Source organism: Diabrotica virgifera, chromosome 8, assembly GCF_917563875.1.
Source record: "Diabrotica virgifera virgifera chromosome 8, PGI_DIABVI_V3a".
NCBI classification, from domain to species: Eukaryota; Metazoa; Arthropoda; class Insecta; order Coleoptera; family Chrysomelidae; genus Diabrotica; species Diabrotica virgifera.
In genome coordinates this window covers 26,484,839-26,508,894 of record NC_065450.1, presented here as the reverse complement: position 1 = coordinate 26,508,894, position 24,056 = coordinate 26,484,839, and the positions used below count along the sequence as shown (strand labels likewise).

The following is a 24,056-nucleotide window of genomic DNA, read 5'->3' as shown; positions in this document are numbered from 1 at the left end:
TTATGTCATCTGCAAATCGTAGATTACTGAGGTAGCGGCCATTGATGTTCATTCCCTTATATTTCCAAATTAGGTTTTTAAAAACGTCCTCTAAAACTAAGAACAGGTTGGGTGATAGAGTGTCTCCCTGTTTAATGGTACCGGGTTCGTGTATTCATTTGCATTTAGGTAGTATGTAGCTGTAGCTTGGTTCATAGTTTCTTTTATTAAGTTAATATATCTGCTGTCTATTCTACAATTTTGCATTGCGTTTATTACGGCCGTGTGTTCTATGGTCTCGAAAGCTTTTTCGTAGTCTACAAATGCTATAAAAACTGGAAAGTTGTATTCGTTATATTTTTCTATTAATATTTTTGTGGTTAACAGGTGATCGGAAGTTGAATAGCCTTTTCTAAAACCTGCCTGTTCATATGGTTGGTATTCATCTAATTTCCTTGTTAGTCGGGTAGTTATGACTTTGGTGAGTATTTTAAACAGGTGTAACAGTAGACTGATGGGCCTGTAGTTTTTTAATTTTCGATTATCACCTTTCTTGTGTAATAAGATTACTTTAAAGTTGTTCCAGCTCTTAGGGAGTTTGCCCTGATGTAAACAACTGTCTAGTTACAATTGCAAGTAGTTCCTTACCTGCTTCTAATATCATATCCTATCTTCTCCTGCAGCTTTATTTCTTTTCATGTTTTCCAATGCTGTAGGGCAAGAACAAATCTCCTACATGTATCCAACCACTGTTGCATGGTGTGTATATGTGTGTTGCCTACCCTGTAACTACTTTGTGTGCTTATTAGATATTATATGATATACATTTGAAAACACTGAGACCATTGACATGAATGGATTGCAATGCCTTTTAAATGCCATCGACACAGTGGGAAGAGAGTTTGGCCTAAACATAAACTCAAAAAAATTGATAGTGTGTAAAATTTTTTTTTATTAATCAGCTAAGTACTTTCAACATATTACGTGCCATCATCAGAGCTTCCTAAAAGGACATTTAAGATAAGAGATTTTTTATAAAATAAAAGATTAAAAAACTTACGTCTTATTATAAAACCTCCATAGAAGAGCATTTGCTAAACATCACAATAAAAAACATAGATACTGGGCTGAAGCCACAGATCTCGGGTATAAAAACCCCTTAAAATTAATAAATTCACATCTAATTTCTTTTAATTTAAAAAAGACAACATGGCTGAGTCAAACCTTTATGAGTTCACGTGACCAGCTGAGGAGGACTGTCATTCTTTAAAATGATAAAGAAGGAACCACTATCTTATGCGACCTCTATATTCGTAAATAATAATTAAAAATTAATTAAAATTGAAAATGACTAACAAGCCATGTGTAGGTTAAATGAATTTTAAGTGAAGATACTAAATTTTTAAAGTTAAATTTTCAAAAAATTACTATTTACTCTGGGCTAATTAGCAAAATGCATGGAAAAGTTATTTACCAGCAATTTTATTGCTGGAATCGAATTATAAGATCCTATATATTAATAATATAGATATGCAAAGTCCGCAGATAGTGTGCTACTTTTTTTATAAACAAAATGGCGCCGAAAAATCGTGTTTTTGAAGTTATATTTCTTTAGGCGCGTTGGGAGTAAATTTAAATGTGCGCGAATTCATCAAAAGTCTTGGTCCTGGGCGCAGCTCAAACGTTATACGGGCTCTGATTGGGTAATTACAATGACCTGTCAACAATTGTTCAATATGTCGGTTATGGGTAAACAAATGTTGTGTATATTAGTTTTTATTGTTGTGAGGACAGAGAAAAAAGCAAGTTTAGAATTGTAGTGACTTTTTAAATAGTTTTAAAAGCAACAAGTACGTAATTGTAAATGTTTCAGTATTGAAATAAAAAATTACATAGGTACTTACCTATTTGAAAAATGTATACACCTATCTAGTAGGTAATGCTTTGATTTACATAATTTGATTACCAACAAAATTTCTACCAATCTTCATCTAATATATTGTTTTCTTATTCTATGTTTTGTTGTATTTTAATATTTTAATTCCACAAAACTCAAACTAATTTGATTAAATTCAAAATTGTCAAACAGTAAACCGTTCAGTTGGCCTATCTTCGTACATGACAGGTATGTGTAAGTGGCTAAATGAGTACAGGCTTCATTTTCAAATCCTAAGCACCCAAATAAACGCGGGTTCGAATCCCAATACAAGTTTTTATTTTTTTTTATACATTTTGTGATTGTAAATATATTTGTTATATAATTTTTTTTTTTTCAGAAAATGCGTATTTAGTTAACATTTTACCAACATTTAATGTTCAGAAATTATTTCTTTGTGACATTTTAAATGTGTATGTGTGTGTTTTATTCTTTATTTTTTTATTTTTGAAGTTATACTTCTTTAAGCACGAGGGTGAATTTTTACATTCCCTGGCACATGCGCACACCGACAGTATGGTCACGTATGGTATTCGTGGCTCAAACGTTATACGGGATCTGATTGGGTGTTAAAAGCATCTGTCAATAATTGTTCAATAATATGGAGATTATGGATAAACAAATGTTGTGTATATTAGTTTTTATTGTTGTGAGGACAGAGACAAAAAGCAAGTTTATAATTATTGTAGTGACTTTTTAAATAGTTTTTAAAAGCAACAGGTACGTACCTTATTGTGAATGTTTCAGTCTTGTAATACAAAATTACAAATTACATCCCTATTTGGAAATTGTACCTATCTAGCTAGTGGGTAATGCTTTGATTTACATTATTTGATATTTTGTCGTATTTTAATTCCACAAGACTCAAACTTATTTGAATAAACTAAGAGAATAAGCAAGTACTGTCAAAAAAAAATTTAAAACGTTTAGTTGCTATATCTTTCCACTTCATTCACATGTCTTGGTAGTTAAATTCTGCGTGGGGTGAGTTTAAAATAATCTAACAACCTGATAGACGCAGGTTCAATTCCCAATGCAAATTTTTATTTTTTTTTATACATTTTATGATTGTAGGTATATTTATTATATCTTTTTTCAGAAAATACGTATTTAGTTAAAATTTTCTCAACAATTATTATTGTTCAAAAATCATTTCTTTGTTTCATTTTTCAATGTGTTTGCGTGTGTTTTATTCTTTTATTTTTTTAATTTTTGGTATTGTTTTAATAAAAGTTTTTGGAAAGTAGTAAATATTAAAACTAGTTTAATATTTAAATAAAATATAAATAAACTTTTAAGTATATTGATTTCGTTGAAATCATATAATAGAAGTATAACTTCTTACGTGCGTACAAAGTACACACACATTCTTTTTTTAATTATTGCTCTATAACTCCGAAGACACATACACCAAAAACACTCAAATAAAAATTCCCGATTTTCTCCGGCGAAAAGTTTCCTCGGAAAATGCGGTTTTTCCCAACAAAATCTCTAATTTTCAAATAAAGTTTTAGATAAGTAATTATTTATCAATAATTAAATAACTTAGTGACATAAAAGCTTTCTTGGTATATATTGTAATTCCAGAAGCCGGTGAAAATTAAACGAATATTTTAGCAACAATTCAATTGTTAATTAACAATTTACGATCGCAATAATAACCAAAATAATCATGATACATTGATCAAACTTATAACGATTATAAAGATGAGATGCTTATTTAATATTTTATTGACAAAATATAAATTTTTCGTTTTTTTGCAAAATCTATAAATTTTGAAAAAAAAATAGTTATAATACTCTGGTCTAATTAGCAAAGTACAAGGAAAGGTTATTTACCAGCAATTTTATTGCTGGAATCGAATAGTATGATCCTATATATTAATAATATAGGTATGCCAAGTCCGCAGATAGTGTGCTACTTTTTTTATTAACAAAATGGCGCCCCCAAATCGTGTTTTTTTTTAATTATTGCTCTTAGATTTTAACTTTACACCAAAAACACTCAAATAAAAATTCACCGCAATTTAATTCTACATAGATGCATGTTTTGTCCGATTTGCTCAGACGAAAATTTTCCTGAGAAAATGTGGGTTTTCCCAAAAAAATCTCGAATTTTCAAATTAATTTTTTGCGCAAGTAATTATTTATCAATAATGAAATAGGTGTAATAAATGCTTTCTTGGTATAGATTATAATTGCAGAAGCCGATGAAAATTAAACAAATATTTTAGCAACAATTCAATTGTTAATTAACAATTTACAGTCGCAATAACAACCAAAATAATCATGAGACATTGATCAAACTTAGAAAGATTATAAAGATGAGATGCCTATTTAATACTTTGTCGACAAAATATAAATTTTTCTTTTTTTGCATAATCTTTAAATGTTTAAAAAATAGTTATAAACAAATTAACATTTCTCAGAAATTCTTTATTATATTCTAATTTAAAAAAATACCTAAAATGCGTATTTCAAAGGTCTTGAAAATGAATGCTTTAAAACTTTTTTCCAACCATTTGCAAAAAAGTTACAAAACAGCAAAGTAAATATACGATTGCTCCGTTGTTTATAATTTGTTTTAATTGTTTCAAAGCTTAAAAGTGAGTCTGTGGTACAATCTAATTACTCACAAAGAATATCAAATATTAGTTCAATGGTTATATTTTAATCAAAGATTAAAAAAAATTTTTTGTAATGTTTAGCGCGAAAGTAGGCTTGATACAGAGCCGGAACTAAAATGTTTACTCGAAGCGACTGACGCAGCATACATAATAATATAATTTTATTTATTAACTCTACGTCGCGCGGCGGTCGTGGCTTCGAGTGAAAATTTTAGCTACAGTACTGTATTAGTCTACTTTCGCGCGTGTAAATTACAAAAAAATATATTTATAATCTTTAATTAAAATATAACCATTAAACTAATAATCGATATTTGTTGTAAATAATTAGCTTGTACTTTAATCTCACTTTTACGCTTTGAAAGAATTTAAAAAAATTATAAACAACGTAGTAATCATATGTTTATTTTGCTATTTCATAACTTTTTTGTAAATGGTTGCAAAAAGTTTTAAAGCATTTATTTTCAAGATCATTGAAATACGCATTTTAACTATTTTTTTTTAAATTAGAATATAATAAAAACTTTCTGGGAAACGTTAATTTGTTTATAACTATTTTTTAACATTTAAAGATTATGCAAAAAAATAAAAAAATTTATATTTTGTCGACAAAATATTAAATAGGGCATCTCATCTTTATAAGATTTCAAAGTTTGATCAGTGTATCATAATTATTTTGGTTATCATTGCGACCGTAAATTATTAATTAACAATTTAATTGTTGCTAAAATATTCGTTCAATTTTCACCAGCTTCTGGAACTATAATCTAAACCAAGAAGGCTTTTAAGTCACCAAATTATTTAATTATTGGTAGGTAATTACTTATCTAAAACTTTATTAGAAAATTAAAGATTTTGTTGGGAAAACCCGCATTTTCCGAGGAAAATTTTCGTCAGAGCAGATCGGGAAAAACATATCTCTATGCATAATTTAATTGCGGTGAATTTTTATTGGAGTGTTTTTGTTGTAAAGTTAAAATCTTCGGAGTTATAGAGCAATAATTGAAAAAAACACGATTTTCGGGCGCCATTTTGTTTATAAAAAAAGTAGCACACTATCTGCGGACTTTGCATACCTATATTATTAATATATATAATCATAAGCTTCGATTTCAGCAATAAAATTGCTGGTAAATAACTTTTCCCAAAAATGGCCTATCCTCCGATAATCAGCCCAGACTAATTATTAATATTGAAGTGAAATGTTAACTTGTATATAAGTTATCAAAAATTCTTTTAAAAACAAAACTGTTATAGTTTTACCAAGTGTGGAAGAAGTTAGATGAAAACAAACCTATAAGCCTCATTTGACAAGTTCAGAGTTCGAGAGCTGTTATTTTATAAAATTAACAACATTATTAATTGATTTAGTCAAATATCAAATATTTTACTTATTTACAAATATGTAATCAATGAAAGAAAACACAAGAATACTTAAAAAATTATGTTCAAAAAACTTTCAGCAATTGTTGGGTATACTGTATAAACCAAAATTATTAAAGAAATTTCTTAAAGATAGGATCAAATTTACAATTTAATTGAATCTGGGTGTTAACACAGTTTTGAGGGGTTCTTTTAATTTCTCTGCTTATTTCTAGATCTTCTAGTAGATTCATTTTTAGAATACGTAGTTATTATTAGGTATGCTATGTTAGGATCCTACTATCTCTTTGGGGACTAAAGCTATGTTTCGAGGCATGCAAATGATGACCAAAGCTAGATTTATCGATCTTTGACAGATGTTCTTTAATACGTGTATCCAAAAGTCGCATCGTTCTACCCACGCACAGTGGTTCCAAATGCCAAAAACGTGGTCATGTACCTTTAAAAGCGTATATTGTTTATATATTTTGGAATAACTTTCGTTCTTAAGGGTTTTTGACATCGCTGATTACGAATCTGGCATTATTCTTTCTGAAAAACAAAATGGCGGATTTAACAGGGCGGAAAGAAAGTGAAAATATCAATAAAAAAGGAAATTTTTTTGTCAAATTTGGTAGGTTAAGGTGGCTGATTACAAATCAAACTTTACTTTTTTTTTAAACAAAATGGCGGATCCAATATGGACGAAAGCATTTCGAAAATTTTATTTTAGCCGCATTTTTGTTTAAAGTTTTATATTATAAGAGACTTTTGAAACTGCTGATTAAAAATACATTTTCTTTATGAAGTACAATATTCAGAACCTATTACTTATGTACAACTGCCCATACATAGTTAACCATCGCCAGAATTATGTAATATGCGTCATTTCCCACTTTTGTATTCAAACAACTGCCAGCAATGCATAGGCAGTTACAGGCAGCTAAACCAAAGTGATTCTGTATCTCCGTACTATATATTTTAAAATTAATAAACATTAGTCGCAGAATTATGCAGAATTTTGTACTTTTTGAATGCATCTTTACAAAATTTTAATTATTTCAAGTATATTTTCACTATTTATGCATTAACAAATTTAAGGCATTTATTGTTAATAAATGTTGATTTAAGTTACATCTTACATTACTACATACTTAAAAAAGACGAATCTGCTTTACAGCGATAAAATTGATAAACTACAAAACGTTTTACAGCGTTTTCAATAAAGCGCTCTTTTTCACTTTCTCTGCCGACCAAAATAACCCCGGACATGACCCACTTATTCCTGAGTTGTAAACCAGAATACATCCAGTCTGATCGTCATACTTGCGTATTAGGACTCTACGATAGTATGAGGAAACAACTGTAGACATGAAAATCCCTAAATAGTGACTCCTTTTTTTGCCTCATGACCACGTTTTCAGCATTTGGAACCACTGTGCCACGTAGGTCACATGGCAGTCACCACATGACAATTTATATATGCCACTTTTAGAAGTTTTTTAATTTTGTCTTTAGTATGAGAAAACATAGACTTGATGTTATCTACATTTAAATGAAAGTTTTAAGTTAGGAATGTTAATTTTAAGGGGTTTTTATACCCGAGATCTGTGGTTTCAGCCCAGTATCTATGTTTTTTATTGTGTTGTTTAGCAATTGCTCTGATGATGGCACTTAATGTGTTGAAAGTACTTAGCTGATTAATAAAAAAATGTTTTACACATTATCAATTTTTTTGAGAACATACACTTGTTTGCCGGTTTGACCTACTTAGAAGTGTGTACAAGTCTTACAGTCTTTTTCAATTTAAACATAAACTGTTCAAAAACAAAATACAAGCACATCAAGATTCACGGTTATATTATGTTTGTTGAAATATCAACATACTTCTGTTTTCCCACGTATACTTAAATTCTACGAAATGTGTAAAAATCTTGGTTTCACACAACCAACTGAAACTATTATAATAAACCATAATAAGTTAAAGCCCTTTACTGATTCACAAAACTATAAAATCCATTTTAAGTACCATATTCAACGTTAAAACCATGAACAATCATTTCCTTTTGGTAGTAAAAAATGAGTTCACATCTACTACACATGTCCCGCTCAGTGAATTGAAATTAGGTCACGCTCGCCCCTTCTGTAAATCGATAAGGGGAAAAGGGGAATTATAAACTACTCTCGTCTTAATCGCCAAGCAGAAAACACATTTCACATTTTTTTACTCTTACGCATTTTTGTATTAAAAGGACAGTTTCTATTTTCGAGTGCGATTTAAGTAAGTTAAATAAGTTATACGGTAAATTAATGTAGTATTAAACAATCTAAGTGAAAAATAAAAATTAGTTTGCATCTGGTGCTTTAATTTGGTATTGGTAGCAGTCTCCCAGCAGAAGAATAAATTACTTCAACTCATTCTTATGTGTGGATATTACTACAAGATCCGCACAATGTTGATGGTCATAATATAATTCAAAGAGTAAAGAGTAACCAGTTTTAAATATCTTGGTTGCCATATTACTGAACAACTAGATCCAGATAAAGAGATAAAATATAGAATTGAGATAGCCCGCACAACATTTTTAAAAATGAGGTCATTCTTTTGTAATGATAACTTTAACTTCGAAAGCGTATGCTTAAATGTTACATCTGGTCAGTCTTCTTATACCGTGTCGAAGCCTGGACATTAAAAATATCTACCATTAATCGTTTGGAGGCCTTTGAAATGTGGCTACACAGATGTACACTAAAAATACCGTGGACGGCTATGCTGACAAATGTGGCAGTCCTTAAAAGAGCAAATGCTACTCGCGAGCTGCTTGATAATATCAAATGTAGAAAGATGGCCTATTTTGGACATGTAGTAAGGGGAGACCCATATAATATTCTTAAACTTATTATGATGGGTCAAATCGAAGGACGCAGAGGAATTGGTAGAAAACAGGCCTTTTAGTTGAAGAATATCAGGACGTGGACAGGCATAAATAAAGCAGAACAACTATTTAGAATAGCTGGAGACAGAGACAATTTCACCATGTTAATCGCCAACGTCAAGAGGACTTGATAGGGCACGTTAAGAAGAAGAGACCATTGATATTATTAGGCAATCCAAATTCCAATTAGGACTCAGGTTATACTGGAGTAAAGGGGAATACAGAGGCTGATAAATTGGCATGTATAGGCAAGACTTTAAATGTCCCTGCCGACATCAATATAGATAAATTTGACTTTTTACCTTTTATTAAACAAAATATTGTAAATGAGTTTAAAGTTGAATGGACAAAACAGTTCAAAACTAAAGGGAAATGGTATCAACAAGGGAAAAATCACTAAAATGATTTTTCTACAAACCCTTGGATTTACCAAATTCACATTTGTGGATCGAATACACTTGACATCAATTATTAGGATGCGAACAGATCATTGCCTCACACCAGACAATTTATTTAAAATCAATTGTAGTGATACAGTAGAACCCCGATTATCCGTGCTCCTCGGGACCGGACGTTGGCACGGATAATTGAAAAGCACGGATAATCCGAACATTTATTTCGTATTGTAATACATATGTACGTATATCCATACATATAGCCCTACCATTAAAAGACAACAGAAAAAATAAATCTTTTATTATGAGTCTCCCTCTCCGCGTATAGAGTTTCCGTCGAGTGATTTACAGTGACGCTATTTTGATAAAACCTCAAAAATGCAATTTAAGTAATAGAAAATCATAGCACGGATAATCCGCAGCCTGCATAATCCGCACACCTATAATCGGGTTCTACTGTACTTCTTTTTGTGAATGCGGACAAATAGGAAGTATAACTCATGTTACTTGAATTTCCAATTAACAAAACAAATCAATTTGACCTGTATCAGAAACTTATCAATATAGGACCCCATAGGAAGTCCAACCCCCATTTCAATACAAAATCTCATATATAATATTAATGACCAAACCTTAAGAAAGATCAATCAACTTATAACAACATTTCAAATTAAAATATAAAATAGTTATTTGACAGTCATAATACAATTAATTTAACGAAGGGAATATGGAAAAATCCAGACTCTTTGAAAAGAGGATTCCCTTCCAATTACAGTCTAAATACGAGAACTGGCCAAGTACCTAAGAGGTGGAGGCCAAGAAACTAAAAGAAGAAGAAGATTTTTATTGAATGTTTTATTTAAAATCAATATTTAATATTTAAAATACAATATTTTATTGAATTATATTAAGATTGATATTATTTCTTTATAGAAAATTATTGACTATCACCCTGTTAAATAGCTATTTGTATAACAAGGGAGGAAAGTGCTACTTTTCCTCCCGAGAATGAAGTTTACTGCCCGACGCGTAGCGGAGGGCAGTAACCATTCAAGGGAGGAAAAGGCACTTTACTCCCATGTTATACATATGGTTTTTCCACCTTCCTCAAATAACAATACATTTTTTTATTTTTACTTAATTTATTTATGTAACTAACCAACAAAAATTTATTAGAACTAAAACGAACAAGTAGGTACAACATAACTGTCAACTGTCAAATATAAGTCAAATTATTAATGTAAACATTGTTAAATCAAAATAACAATTTAGTGTTTTTTACCATTCTGCAAAATACAGGGTGTTTTATAAATAAACGTTAAAATGTATAGATACTTACGTAATAGAAAATAGATATTGTACAGGGCGTCAATAAGTTATATTTCATGAATTAAATACCATGACGTCACTTTTACTTTTCCTCCCTAGGGAGGAAAAGTATAACTTTGCTCCCTACAATCAGGTCTGAAAAAGTACACTTTCGGTAGAGGTATGTGGAAAAAAGGTTTACAACACACTTTTTCATTGTTTTAAATTTTATTTTGTGAAGTCTGCTCTTCTTATGGCTCTTATCAATATTTGTCTGTGTTTAGCAGATAATTCGCTTAAGGGCAGCCAAAGTTAAATAATTGAATTTTTTAAGTTTTTTTGGGTACGATTGAAAATTATTTGAAATCTTCTCTTTACAACGATATACAGGGTGTCCCGAAAAGATTGGTCATAAATTATACCACACATTCTGGAGTCAAAAATAGTTCGATTGAACCTAACTTACCTTAGTACAAATGTGCTCATAAAAAAAGTTACAGCCCTTTGAAGTTACAAAATGAAAACCGATTTTTTTCAATATATCGAAAACTATTAAAGATTTTTTATTGAAAATGGACATGTATCATTCTTATGGCAGGATCATCTTAAAACAAAATTATAGTGAGATTTGTCCACCCCGTAATAATTTTATGGGAGTTTTGATCAAATAAACCCCCCCAAACTTTTGTGTACGTTCCAATTAATTCATTATTGTGGTACCATTAGTTAAACACAATGTTTTTAAAACTTTTTTGACTTATTGTTTTTTCGATAAGCGAGTTTTTATCGAGATGAGGCTTCTTTTTTAATATATTTACATAAAAATTTTATGGGAGTTTTGTTCCTTTAAACCCACCAAATGTTTGTGTACGTTCAAATTAAACTATTATTGTGGTACCATTAGTTAAACACGAGTGTTTTTAAAACTTTTTGCCTTTTAGTCTTTTTTTTGATAAGTCACCTTTTATCGAGATGTGGCTTCTTTTTCAAAATATACCTAAAAATGTAAATTATAAATACATTTTCAGATTATTAACAGGTCTATAATCGTACTTAACCATATACAAATATGTGGTGTATTCGATAAATATTCAAAATATCTCGATAAACACTGGCTTATCGAAAAAGTCCTAAGAGGCAAAAATGTTTTTAAAACGGTGTGTTTAACTAATGGTGCCACACTAATAATTAAATTGGAACGTACACAAAAGTTTGGGAGGGTTTAAGGCAGGGGTGGCCAACCTTTTTAAGTCGAGTGCCAATATGAGAACAAAAAAAATTTGGCGTGCCACTAAAATTTTTCGACATACTAATATGGATACTATATATTAATAATATACGGTACAATATGTATTTCTTATGTAAATTCCACATTTTTCCGTTTAGTCAAGATAGTGGAGGTTTAAAAAATAACGTAATAAGTAAAACATAACAACAAACTTACTTTATTGTTAATAAAAATAAAATAAAAACGTTAAACAAAAAAACTTAAATATTTTCTTATTATCTAAAATTCAAATTATTAAACAGTTACTTATTTAATGTGGTATTTGAACTTGTATTTTTTTAATTAATTCATCTATATTGGGATTAATTTCGGAACTAGCCAACAGAATTAGATTTTTTAAATGCATGTCAGTTAATCGTGACCGATATTTTGATTTTATTATGTTCATAATAGAGAACATTTGCTCACAAACGTACGTTGAACCAAATCTACAACAATATCTCAGAGCTAACTCGTGTAAATTAGGAAAATTGTTTGCTGGTACAAATTTCCAAAATTCAATATAATTGGGATCAGTAACAGTTGAAATAATTTCCCTATATTTGGTTTTTAGTATAGTGTGGTTCTGTAAATCAATAATTTCGATCTGTATTTCAGCTGAGTAACAATTGATATCTTGCAGAGAAATAGAAAAAGGATTTATGAAAAGGTCAACATTCATTTTGTCTTTTTGAAAATCTTCAAACCGGGTATTGAATGAACCTAGCAAAATAGATATAAGGTTTTTAAATCTGTCATAATTTGGAGTTCTACTGATAGTCCTGTCGCCAGGGGGGGTACAACGGCCTCCTGTATTCAGATGGACTTACCCAAGTTTTTTTTATGTATTTTGACCTGTAGAACACGAATTTTTTGGGTAACAGTTGATCCGGATGTCGATAAGATTGTTATAAACCAAGAAGTTGAGGAATCACATAACAGCGATTTCTCGCAAAACAAAACATTTTTTTGTATTTTTTGGGCCATTTTAACCAAAAAATGTTCCTACAAATTTTTTCGTAGGATGCATAGTTTTCGTGATAAACGAGGTTGAACTTTCAAAAAATCGAAAAATTGGAATTTTTGAACCCGAAAAACTTTTGACTAAAAAATAAAATAGCAATTCTGCTTACCGCATTTGAAAGTTCAAGTCAAATTATATCGGTTTTAATTATTTGTATTGCCAAAAATGTATTATTTTATTGTTAAAACAAAGCTATAAACACCTAGTGCTTGAGTGATGTTTCAATGATTTCTCATTTAAAATCGAACGAGTACGTAGAGGAGGTAAAAGTGCAAGCGGGGCTATTTCTAAGTAGCATGCAATAAAACGCATGTATTAGGCACGGGAAACAGTATGTGTTTATAGCTTTTTTTAACAATCAAAAAATAAATTTGTAGCAATACAAATATTCAAAACAGATATAATTTGACTTAAACTTTTAAAGGCGGTAAGCAGAATTGCTATTTTATTTTTTATTCAAACGTTATTCGGGTTCAAAAATTGCAATTTTTCCATTTTTTGAAAGTTCAACCGCGTTTATCTCGAAAACTATGCATTCGACGAAAAAACTTGTAGGAACATTTTTTGGTTAGAATGACCCAAAAAATACAAAAAAATGTTTTGTTTTGCGAGAAATCGCTGTTATGTAATTCCTCAACTTCTTTGTTTATAACAATCTTATCGACATCCGGATCAACTGTTACCCAAAAAATTCGTGTTCTACGGGTCAAAATACATAAAAAAAACTTGGGTAAGTCCATCTGAATTAAGAAGGCCGTTGTACCCCCCCTGGCGACAGGACTATGACCTTGTTGGCTAATTCCTGCATTAATGTGAAATGTGTCAATCTCTGTTCTCCAAAATCGTTACAAAAAAGCATAAGTTTATTCACAAAAGAAGATATATGACCAACTAGAGTAGGAAAAATACAATTTTTTCCCTGTAATCTTAAATTTAATTGATTTAAATGTTTCATAATATCAGTGAGAAAAGCTAAATCCCAAAGCCAATCTTTATCATTAAGTAACGAGCACTCACTGAGTAGTTCATTGTTTTCTTGCAAATATTTTAAGACGCACTCCTTCAAGTTCCAAAACCTTTCGAGTGCATTTCCTTTGGAGAGCCAGCGCACACTGCAATGGAGAAGTAACTCTCCATCTTGCTCCGTTTCTTCCGCGAACAGTTCTCGAAATTGTCGTCGATTCAATGCCCGAGCTCGTATTTTGTTAATGCAGCGTATTACAGGGTCAACAACAGATGACATGTTTAGGTCCTTGGCACAAAGAGCTTCCTGGTGAATAATACAATGGTACTTAAAAACTTTTCTTCCCAAATAGTTTTCCAGTAATGTAACAAACCCCTTTAGTCTACCAACCATGCAAGGAGCTCCATCTGTACAAACACTATCTAATTTTGACCATTAGTCAACTTTGTTGACTTCGATTACGTTTTTAAGCTGTTGAAAAATGTCCTCTCCTGTTGTTGTGACTAGTTGGCGCAAATCCAGAAGCTCTTCGGCATTTTCAAAATTATCATTGGTATAACGGACAAAAATGCTTAACTGCGCATTTTCTGTGTTGTCACAACTTTCATCCAACGCTAAAGAAAAGAATTTGCAGGATTGTAATCCACTTATAATTTGGGAAACAACATCCTGGCCCATATCATCTATACGGCGCATGACTGTATTTCGGGATAATGCAATATTATCGACCATATTTTTGATCTTTACATCTCCCACATTTTTAGCAAATATTGCCAGACTATTTTTAATTATCTCCTCTCCATCAGAGTAGGCTTTTTTCTTCCGGGCTAACAGCAGAGAAAGTTCATATGATGTTTTAACCATAGTTTCCATTTCATCACTTCTCTTCTGAAACAGTGACTGTTGGCTGGCTAGGGTTTTCTTTTTTTTTTTCAATAAAGTCGGCTCGCAAATGTGAACCAATAGGATATTTGTTGCTGAAGTCCTTATGCAGTTGTTTATAATGTCGTTCCAGGTTAAATTTTTTCGGAACTGCTACAGACAATCCACATATCAAACAAACAGGCTTTGAAGTATTACGATTAGTAAATAAAAATTGTTCTTCCCAAGCAGGTTGAAAATCGCGAATTGCAATATCATCTTCGTATTTTCGTTTTGAAGTCGAAGGCTTACTCGTGGACATATCGAACAAATACTTTTAAAATTTTAAAGAAACAATGCGCGATGACAAAATGTGCACATACAACGGGGCAGTTTAAAATAAACTAAGCAAGGGTAACGCAGTCCTATTGCACATTACGACAGCTAGGATCACGTGCACCAATCGCAGCAATATCGCTCGCCAGAGGATGCAATGATGCCGCATCTATCGTAACTTCCGTAAACCTACCAAGTTTCTTCTTATTATTTTTTGTTTTTCAAGTTTTAATTTTTTTGAAAGTTTTTTAATCCAAAACGCTACGCGTGCCACTGATAGGACTCAATCGTGCCACAGAGTGGCACGCGTGCCGCGGGTTGGCCATCCCTGGTTTAAGGGAACAAAACCCCCATAAATTTTTTATGGGGTACACAAATTTTACTTTAATTTTTATTTAAGATGCTGCTGCCATAAGAATGCCACATGTCCATTTTCAATGAAAAATCTCTATAGTCCAGAAAGCCACTGCGCATCCGCTAGGAAAAATATTCTATCGGATTTTTTGCACAATCTTACTCAAAAAGGACTCCTTTTAACAAATTTGCATGTTGCCAGGACCAAAAGGTGGTCAAAAATTTTTTAAACGTTTTTTTTTGTTTTTTTCCTAAAATTATATTTTTTGCATGAAAAAAAGTTTTTTAGGTTTTTTGGATCATTCCAAACAGAAAAGGTCTTTAGTGACTTTTCTCTAAAAATGATAGTTTTTGACATATCAGCGATTAAAAATTGAAAAATTGCGAAATCGGCCATTTTTAACCCTCAAACACTATGTGAAAAACTTAAAATTTTAATGTTGCCAAGGTAGGTAAATATTCTTTAAACATCGATTGATGAAATCCCGAAGAGTTTTTTGCAATACAATATTCAAAACTTCTTTGTTTTTTAATTGCTAATCAAGCGTGCGCGACACTATTTTCCACCGACAGTATGGTGCAAATGAAAGGAATAAATTCGTTATTTCGTAAACGGGCGACTTTAAGGAAAAATCCCGAAACAGGTCGATTTTTATTTTTAAGTTATGATATTGTGGCATATATGGTATACTAGTGACGTCATCCGTCTGGGCGTGATGACGTAATCGATGATTTCTTTAAATGAGAATAGGGGTCGTGTGGTAGCTCATTTGAAAGGTTCTTCAATTCTTTATTCAGTAATGTAAACATTTACAGAATTATTTTTACAGGGTGTCCTTCTACTTCTTTTTTGTCAAATAATTTAATTTAATAAAAATTTTTTGGGCACCCTTTATAAATAATTATGTAAATGTTTATATTACGAATAGAGAATTGAAGAACCTTTCAAATGAGCTAGCACCTGACCCCTATTCTCATTTAAAAAAATCATCGATTACGTCATCACGCCCAGATGGATGACGTCACTAGTATACCATATATGCCACAATATCATAACTTAAAAATAAAAATCGACCTGTTTCTGGATTTTTCCTTAAAGTCGCCGGTTTATGAAATAACGAATTTATTCCTTTCATTTGCACCATACTGTCGGTAGAAAATAGTGTCGCGCACGCTTGATTAGCAATTAAAAAACAAAGGAATTTTGAATATTGTATTGCAAAAAACTCTTCAGGATTTCATCAATCGATGTTTAAAGAATATCCACCTACCTTGGCAACATTGAAATTTTCAGTTTTTCACATAGTTTTTGAGGGTTAAAAATGGCCGATTTCGCAATTTTTCAATTTTTTAATCGTTTATATGTCAAAAACTATCATTTTTAGAGAAAAGTCACTAAAGACCTTTTCTGTTTGGAATGATCCAAGAAACATAAAAAAACTTTTTTCCATGTAAAAAAAATAATTTTAGGAAAAAAACAAAAAAAAAACGTTTAAAAAATTTTTGACCACCTTTTGGTCCTGGCAACATGCGAATTTGATAAAAGGAGTCCTTTTTGAGTAAGATTGTGCAAAAAATCCGAATTAGAATATTTTTCCTAGCGGATGCGCAGTGGCTTTCTGGACTACTAATAGTTTTCGATATATGAAAAAAAATTGATTTTCTTTTGTAACTTCAAAGGGCTGTAACTTTTTTTGTGTGCACTATTGTATATAGGTAAGTGAGGTTCAATCAACCTATTTTTGACCCCAGAATCTGTGGTATAATTTATGACCAATCTTTTCGGGACAACCCTGTATAACACATTATAGTAGAAAATATCCATGGTTACAAAATTATTTGTTTTTTGAACGTCTGCACTCAACTTACCGTGAACCGGTAGCTTTATGGCCTATTAGAGTGTTTCATGTTTTTGCAATTTCCCGAATACTAGGTTTTTAACTTTTGATGTCAAACATCTCTGGATCCTTAGATGATAGAAGATCCAAAATTGTACATTAGTTGTACTATAATAACATCAAGTTCCTGGTAAAGTTATATTAGAAAATGTACAAAAACAAGTAAAATAAAATGTAAACTTTTTGTATTTTTTATTAAAGTATTTAAAAAAAAAATTTAAATAAATGTTTTTTTACTTTAACTTACAAAAATCTACGCGGAACTAAACAATACATCTAGTTTTAAAATAAAAACTAAATTAGGTCTCTCAGACATGTGACATAATAGAGAGATATTGCAAATTTAACACAGCCTACGTTGCGCTATTTACACCGCGCTATTTTGACAGAATTGATATTTCTCAGACGTGTATTTTTACAGCTCGATTAAGATTAGTTGTTTGTCTAATTTGTATGCAATTTTGGATCAAGATTTAGTTAGAAGCTCTCATTTTGGCCAATGCTAATGATGAAGACATCTAGTTTATCATCTTGCATAACATTCTGAAAGATGAATGTACACCTATTACATGCTAAAAATAAATAATTTGATTTAAATGAAAGGAAGGTTTGAATTCTCTTCCAAATATCGAGCATGAGAAACAATTGATCCTTGAGTGTTCTTAAAATAAAAAAAAATTCCTGTTGTACACTTCATGTTTTCCTGAACTAACGCCCAATTTTCTGAATAAGTCAATTGATTTTGACCTAAAACTTATTTCAATAAACAGAGATTGTCATCAGATGTAAATCTTTCGTTTGCTACTGTCCGAGGTAGTCATTTTAGAAAATTATTACAAATAAACTTGGTTTAAATGAAAGACAAACAACAAACATAACCTGAAAATAAAATAGCGCATCGAATACGGCAGAGCGTAACGACTCCCCTAATAACGGCATGCACTATTTCCAATAACGCAGCGTAAGCCAAATATCACATCTGCGCATGCTCTACTGTCAAAATAACGCGTGCTGTAATACAGCAAATGCAAAAGTGACTATGCAATATCTCTCTAATGTTAACAATGCCGGTAAATGGGATTTCGGATGCCCTTAAGTGGGCAGCATGTTTAAAATTCAGTGCTGGTAACAGCAAAAAAAGATACTTTATCTCTATCCAACCTGCTTTCACAGTTACTATGTAACGTTACAAACGTCACATCTTTGATATTTTATTTTTAAATAATTATTTTACTTTATTTTCTTTAATATTGCATTAACAATAATTTTCTTCTATTTGTTTTACCAGTTTTCTTCGTTAAAAACTCGTTGGGGCCCTCTTTTATTACCCTCTTTTATTATCCTCTTTTATTATCCTCTTTTATTATCTTCTATTTACTATATCTCTTTTCATCTAAAAGCTAAATCATCGATTGAACATACTGAACGTACCACATACATTCTTACTCTGTAGGTATCTGTTTTTCAATACGGAACATGTCCGCCATTACCTATGTCGCATTGTCATGAAAGTGTCACTTCATCCCTACCCGCTGACACAAAATGAAAATGGAAGGGACAGGGAAAATAAATCTATTTAAAGAGATGAGCCCATAAGGCCTGATCTATTTCCAGTCTTTCACTCTCTTGGGTTTTTTGGATAATATCACCGTCCTCCCTCTGGGAGCTTCAAAAAGCCTATCGCCGGCGATGACAGTAAGGCTGACAACAATGGGACCATGAAATCTAGGCTGCAACAACTACTACCTTCAGCTGCAGGGGCCTAGGGTCGAAGATCCGCCCAGGCCTACAAGAAGTCTACAGCAGTACCATACGACATCAAGAAGTTACCATCAGCTACCAAAAGCCATAAGTATAATCCAGAATTGTTAGTTTTTGGCAAGAATTTGAATACATTTGTTAATGCAATTTACTAAGTCATATTTTTATTATATCTTTATTGAACAATAAACATGATTAGTTAAAAATATTGTTTTGTTTGCTTCCATTCTAAATTTTCAGAGTTCATTTCTAAGATTAGGACAAGACGAACACACACCTGAGTGACTGAGCTAAGCTAAGTGTGTAACGATGGCTATCTTAGATGATTGAGGTAATATTTTTGAATATTATTTCAATTAGCTCGGGTAGTCCATCGTTTATTTCGTTTCAACTACTACATACATGTCAGTGGCATAACAACTATTACTACCTAAAATAATAAAATACATAGGTAGAAATTACCTAAACTCTATTTTAGGGATGCTTAAATGCAATTAACTTATGACATAAAATTGTTAACCTACCTTTCTTCAATCCTCCAAATTACTTAGTTAAAACTTTTTAATTGCCTACTTATTACTTAAGTTTATTGATGTTAGCAATATTTTTTCCACCTACCTCTACCGAAAGTGTACTTTTATTGACCTGATTGTAGGGAGCATAGTCATACTTTTCCTCCCTACGGTGTAAACACGACGTCACTAAAAGTGACGTCATGGTATGTCATTGATGAAATAACTTATTGACGCCCTATACTCTATACAATACTCTATTATCTATTACGTAAGTATCTATACATCTTAACGTTTATTTGTAGAACCCCGTATTTTGCAGAATGGTAAAAAACTGTAAATTATTATCTTGGTTTAACAATGTTTACATTAATAATTCGACGTATATTTGACAGTTGACAGTTCTACTGTACCTTTTTGTTGGTTTTAGTTCTCTAATTAATTTTGTTAGTTACATAAATAACTTATTTAAAAATGAAAAAATGACTTGTTATTTGAGGAAGGTGGAACAATCATATGTATAACGTGGGAGTAAAGTACCTTTTCCCCCCTTGAAAGATTACTGCTCCGCTACGCGTCGGGCAGTAAACTTCATTCTCGGGAGGAAAAGTAGTACTTTCCTCCCTTGTTATACAAATAGCTATTACTATGTAACAGAAATATTTAGCAATACTTAGGCGGACATAAATATACGAAAATTACTTTAAGATACTAAAATAACAATATACTATCATATGCCTTTAACGAGTTGTATGCCATACGACGGACATATTGGAATAGTTTGACAGATCTATGGATTGCCTAATTAGGCATTCCAGTGAACTGTCAACCATGGCCGGAGGAGGGCAAAATCTAATGTTTACATCGACATTAATCTGTAAAGAAAATCCTGTTTGGTTGTTTTTTTTTTTGTTAATTGTGTAGGGAAATCTGCGAAATTGTGATAACAAAATAAATATGAAGTGGTTTATCGCCTACAGAACTGAATTATCCCATAAGTAGTTACCAGTTTGTGTCAATAACTACTATGGGATAATTCAGTTCTGTAGGCGATAAACTACTTTATATTTATTTGATATTACAATACCGCTGCACAATTAACAATAAAAAACAAAACCAAACAGAATATTCTCTACAAAAACTGATGTAAACACTATATTATTAAATTTTTGCCCTCCTCCGGCCATATTATATCACGTGATTTGGAATGGTCAGTTACGAATAAATTATTACTTTGTACTTTGTAACAAAAAACAATCAAATTTTGGATTTTTTTTTCAATTTACAATTAATTTTTAACATGTATCCTTGTAATTTGGCATTTTTTCCGATTTCTGTAGTTAACTATATACCCATCTATACAAAGCGTTCTCTAAAACTCACTGGATGTTTCCGTTTCTATTTTAGGTCTTTCTAACAAGAAGAATGGAACGGATATTTTGAAAACATTACCTGGGGATTCCTTTAACAAACAACAAATAAGTCTAAACTCTGAAGAAGTAACAATAAATAATTCTATTTGTTCTAAAGATATTAATTACAAAAATAATTTAAATGCACTTATGAAAGTTGAGACTGGAGAAGGACTTTACAAATGTGAAATTTGTTTAAAGCAGTTTAATAAAAGAAGTCGTTTGAAAAGACATTTAATAATACATACTGGTGAAAAACCTCACAAGTGTGAAATTTGTTTTAAGGCATTTACTGAATCAGGCAGTTTGACAAATCATTTGAGAATACACACTGGGGAAAAACCTTATAAGTGTGAAATTTGTTTTAAGTCGTTTATTACAACAAGTCATTTGAAAAAACATGTGAGAGTGCACACTGGAGAAAAACCTTACAAGTGTGAAATTTGTTTTAAATCATTTGGTGAAGTAGGTAGTTTGAAAAATCATTTGAGAATTCACACTGGGGAAAAACCTTACATGTGTGAAATTTGTTTTATACAGTTTACCGCAGCAAGTGGTTTAAAAGCACATTTAAGGGTGCACACTGGGGAAAAGCCTTATAGGTGTGAAATTTGTTTGAAGCCATTTGGTAAAGCAGATAATTTGAAGACACATTTTAGAGTGCACACTGGGGAAAAACCTCTCAAGTGTGAAATTTGTTTTAAGGAATTTGCTGAATCAAAAAATTTAAAATGTCATTTGAGAGTGCACACTGGTGAAAAACCGTATAAGTGTGAAATTTGTTTAAAGCAGTTTACTAAAAGAAGTCATTTGAAAAGACATTCGATAATACATACTGGTGAAAAACCTCACAAGTGTGAAATTTGTTTTAAGGCATTTACTGAATCAGGCAGTTTGAAAAATCATTTGAGAATACACACTGGGGAAAAACCTTATAAGTGTGAAATTTGTTTTAAGGAATTTACTGAATTAAATAATTTAAAAAGTCATTTGAGAGTGCACACTGGTGAAAAACCTTACAAGTGTGAAATGTGTTTTAAGTCTTTTAGTGATGCAAGTACCTTGAAAAATCATTTGAGAATACATACTGGGGAAAAACACACTCGAAAAAAACCTTACAAGTGTGAAATTTGTTTTAAGCAGTTTATTACAACAAGTCATTTGGAAAAACATGTGAGAGTGCACACTGGGGAAAAACCTTACAAGTGTGAAATTTGTTTTAAATCATTTGGTGAAGCAGGTAGTTTGAAAAAACATTTAAGAGTGCACACTGGAGAAAAACCTTACAAGTGTGAAATTTGTTTTAAATCATTTGGTGAAGCAGGTAGTTTGAAAAATCATTTGAGAATTCACACTGGGGAAAAACCTTATAAGTGTGAAATTTGTTTTATGCAGTTTACCGCAGCAAGAGTTTAAAAGCACATTTGAGAGTGCACACTGGGGAAAAGCCTTATAAGTGTGACATTTGTTTGAAGCGATTTGGTAAAGCAGATAATTTGAAGAGACATTTGAGAGTGCACACTAGGGAAAATCCTCTCAAGTGTGAAATTTGTTTTAAGGAATTTACTGAATCAAAAATTTTAAAATGTCACTTGAGAGTGCACACTGGTGATAAACCGTAAAGTGTGAAATTTGTTTAAAGCAGTTTACTAAAAGAAGTCATTTGAAAAGACCTTCGATAATACATACTGGTGAAAAACCTCACAAGTGTGAAATTTGTTTTATGCAGTTTACCGCAGCAAGTAGTTTAAAAGTACATTTGAGAGTGCACACTGGTGAAAAGCCTTATAAGTGTGAAATTTGTTTTAAGTCATTTTGTGAAGCAAATCATTTGAAAAAACCTTTAAGAGTGTACACTGGGGAAAACCTTATAAGTGTGAAATTTGTTTTAAGGCGTTTAGTCATGCAAGCACATTTGAGAGTGCACACAACACTGGTGAAAAGCCGTACACGTGTGAAATTTTTTTAAACAGGTTAGCCATGCAGGTGATTTGAAAAAACATTTGAGAGTGCACACTGGGGAAAAACCTTATAAGTGTGAAATTTGTTTTAAGGCGTTTAGTCATGCAAGCACATTTGAGAGTGCACACAACACTGGTGAAAAGCCGTACACGTGTGAAATTTTTTTAAACAGGTTAGCCATGCAGGTGATTTGAAAAAACATTTGAGAGTGCACACTGGGGAAAAACCTTATAAGTGTAAAATTTGTTTTAAGGAATTTACCCAATCAGGTAGTTTGAAAAAATACTTAAAAATTCACACTCAAGGAAATCCTTACCAGTGAGGAATTTATTTTAAACAATTTAATAGTTCAAAAAGTTTTAAAAGTCACTCGAAACTGCACACTGGAGAAAATTTGCACAAGTGTGAAATTTGTTTTAAGGGATTTACTGAATCGGGAAATTTAAAAAGTCATTTGAGGGTGCACACTGGGGAAAACCTTACAAGTGAAGGTACAGGGTAAAAACAAGCTAAGTCAAATTTTATGGTTTGAAGATAATGCAATTTTAAAGTTCAAAACTCCACAAACACTAAAGTTTTTGTAGTCAGAATTTGTTTATTTTAACTTTATGTTTTTAAACTACCTGAGATCCTTGAGTTAAAAACTGAAAATATTTAAAAAAAAATTGATAGAAAAATAAATATTGTTTTTATAGTTGATTCTAACTTAACCCGTTTTCTTCCTCAATGTATAACAATTTTAAGAGTTTATGTACCGATTAGGTACATAAGATTAAATAGTATTATTTCAATAGTATGACAAAACTGAACTGAAAAAACTGACAATCTGATTACTCAAACTAAGACATTAATAGTTTGAAATGTTTTTTCATAGAACAAAATAAAAAATGTCCCCCATATTCTTAATTAATTATTAAATTAATGATTAATGACGAAAACGCGCAACAATATAGTATAGATAGAAACTCTGCGACACTACATGGTGGTCCACAGCATATACTTTAATATCCTCTGCTCTTGGCCTGATACCTATATCCGGTGGCAGAATACTGTGCACCAGTGTGGCTAAATAGCAGGCATACCCACCTGGTCGACACTCAACTAAGCCGTGCTATGCGTATGATAACAGGCACAATTAAGCCCACCCCTACAATGTGGCTAC

At 31.5% G+C, this 24,056-nt stretch overlaps 1 protein-coding gene across 1 annotated transcript in view; it reads left to right on the top strand.

Moving 5' to 3' along the window:
* Positions 1–23,484, top strand: part of LOC126890115 (zinc finger protein 91-like) — a 74,318-nt gene extending 50,834 nt beyond the window's left edge. The window contains exon 5 of the mRNA XM_050658962.1: positions 20,928–23,484. Coding sequence (XP_050514919.1) covers positions 20,928–22,348 — 1,421 coding nt within the window. The 3' untranslated portion in view covers positions 22,349–23,484. The remainder of the gene's footprint in view (positions 1–20,927) is intronic.
* Positions 23,485–24,056: the final 572 nt, after the last annotated feature.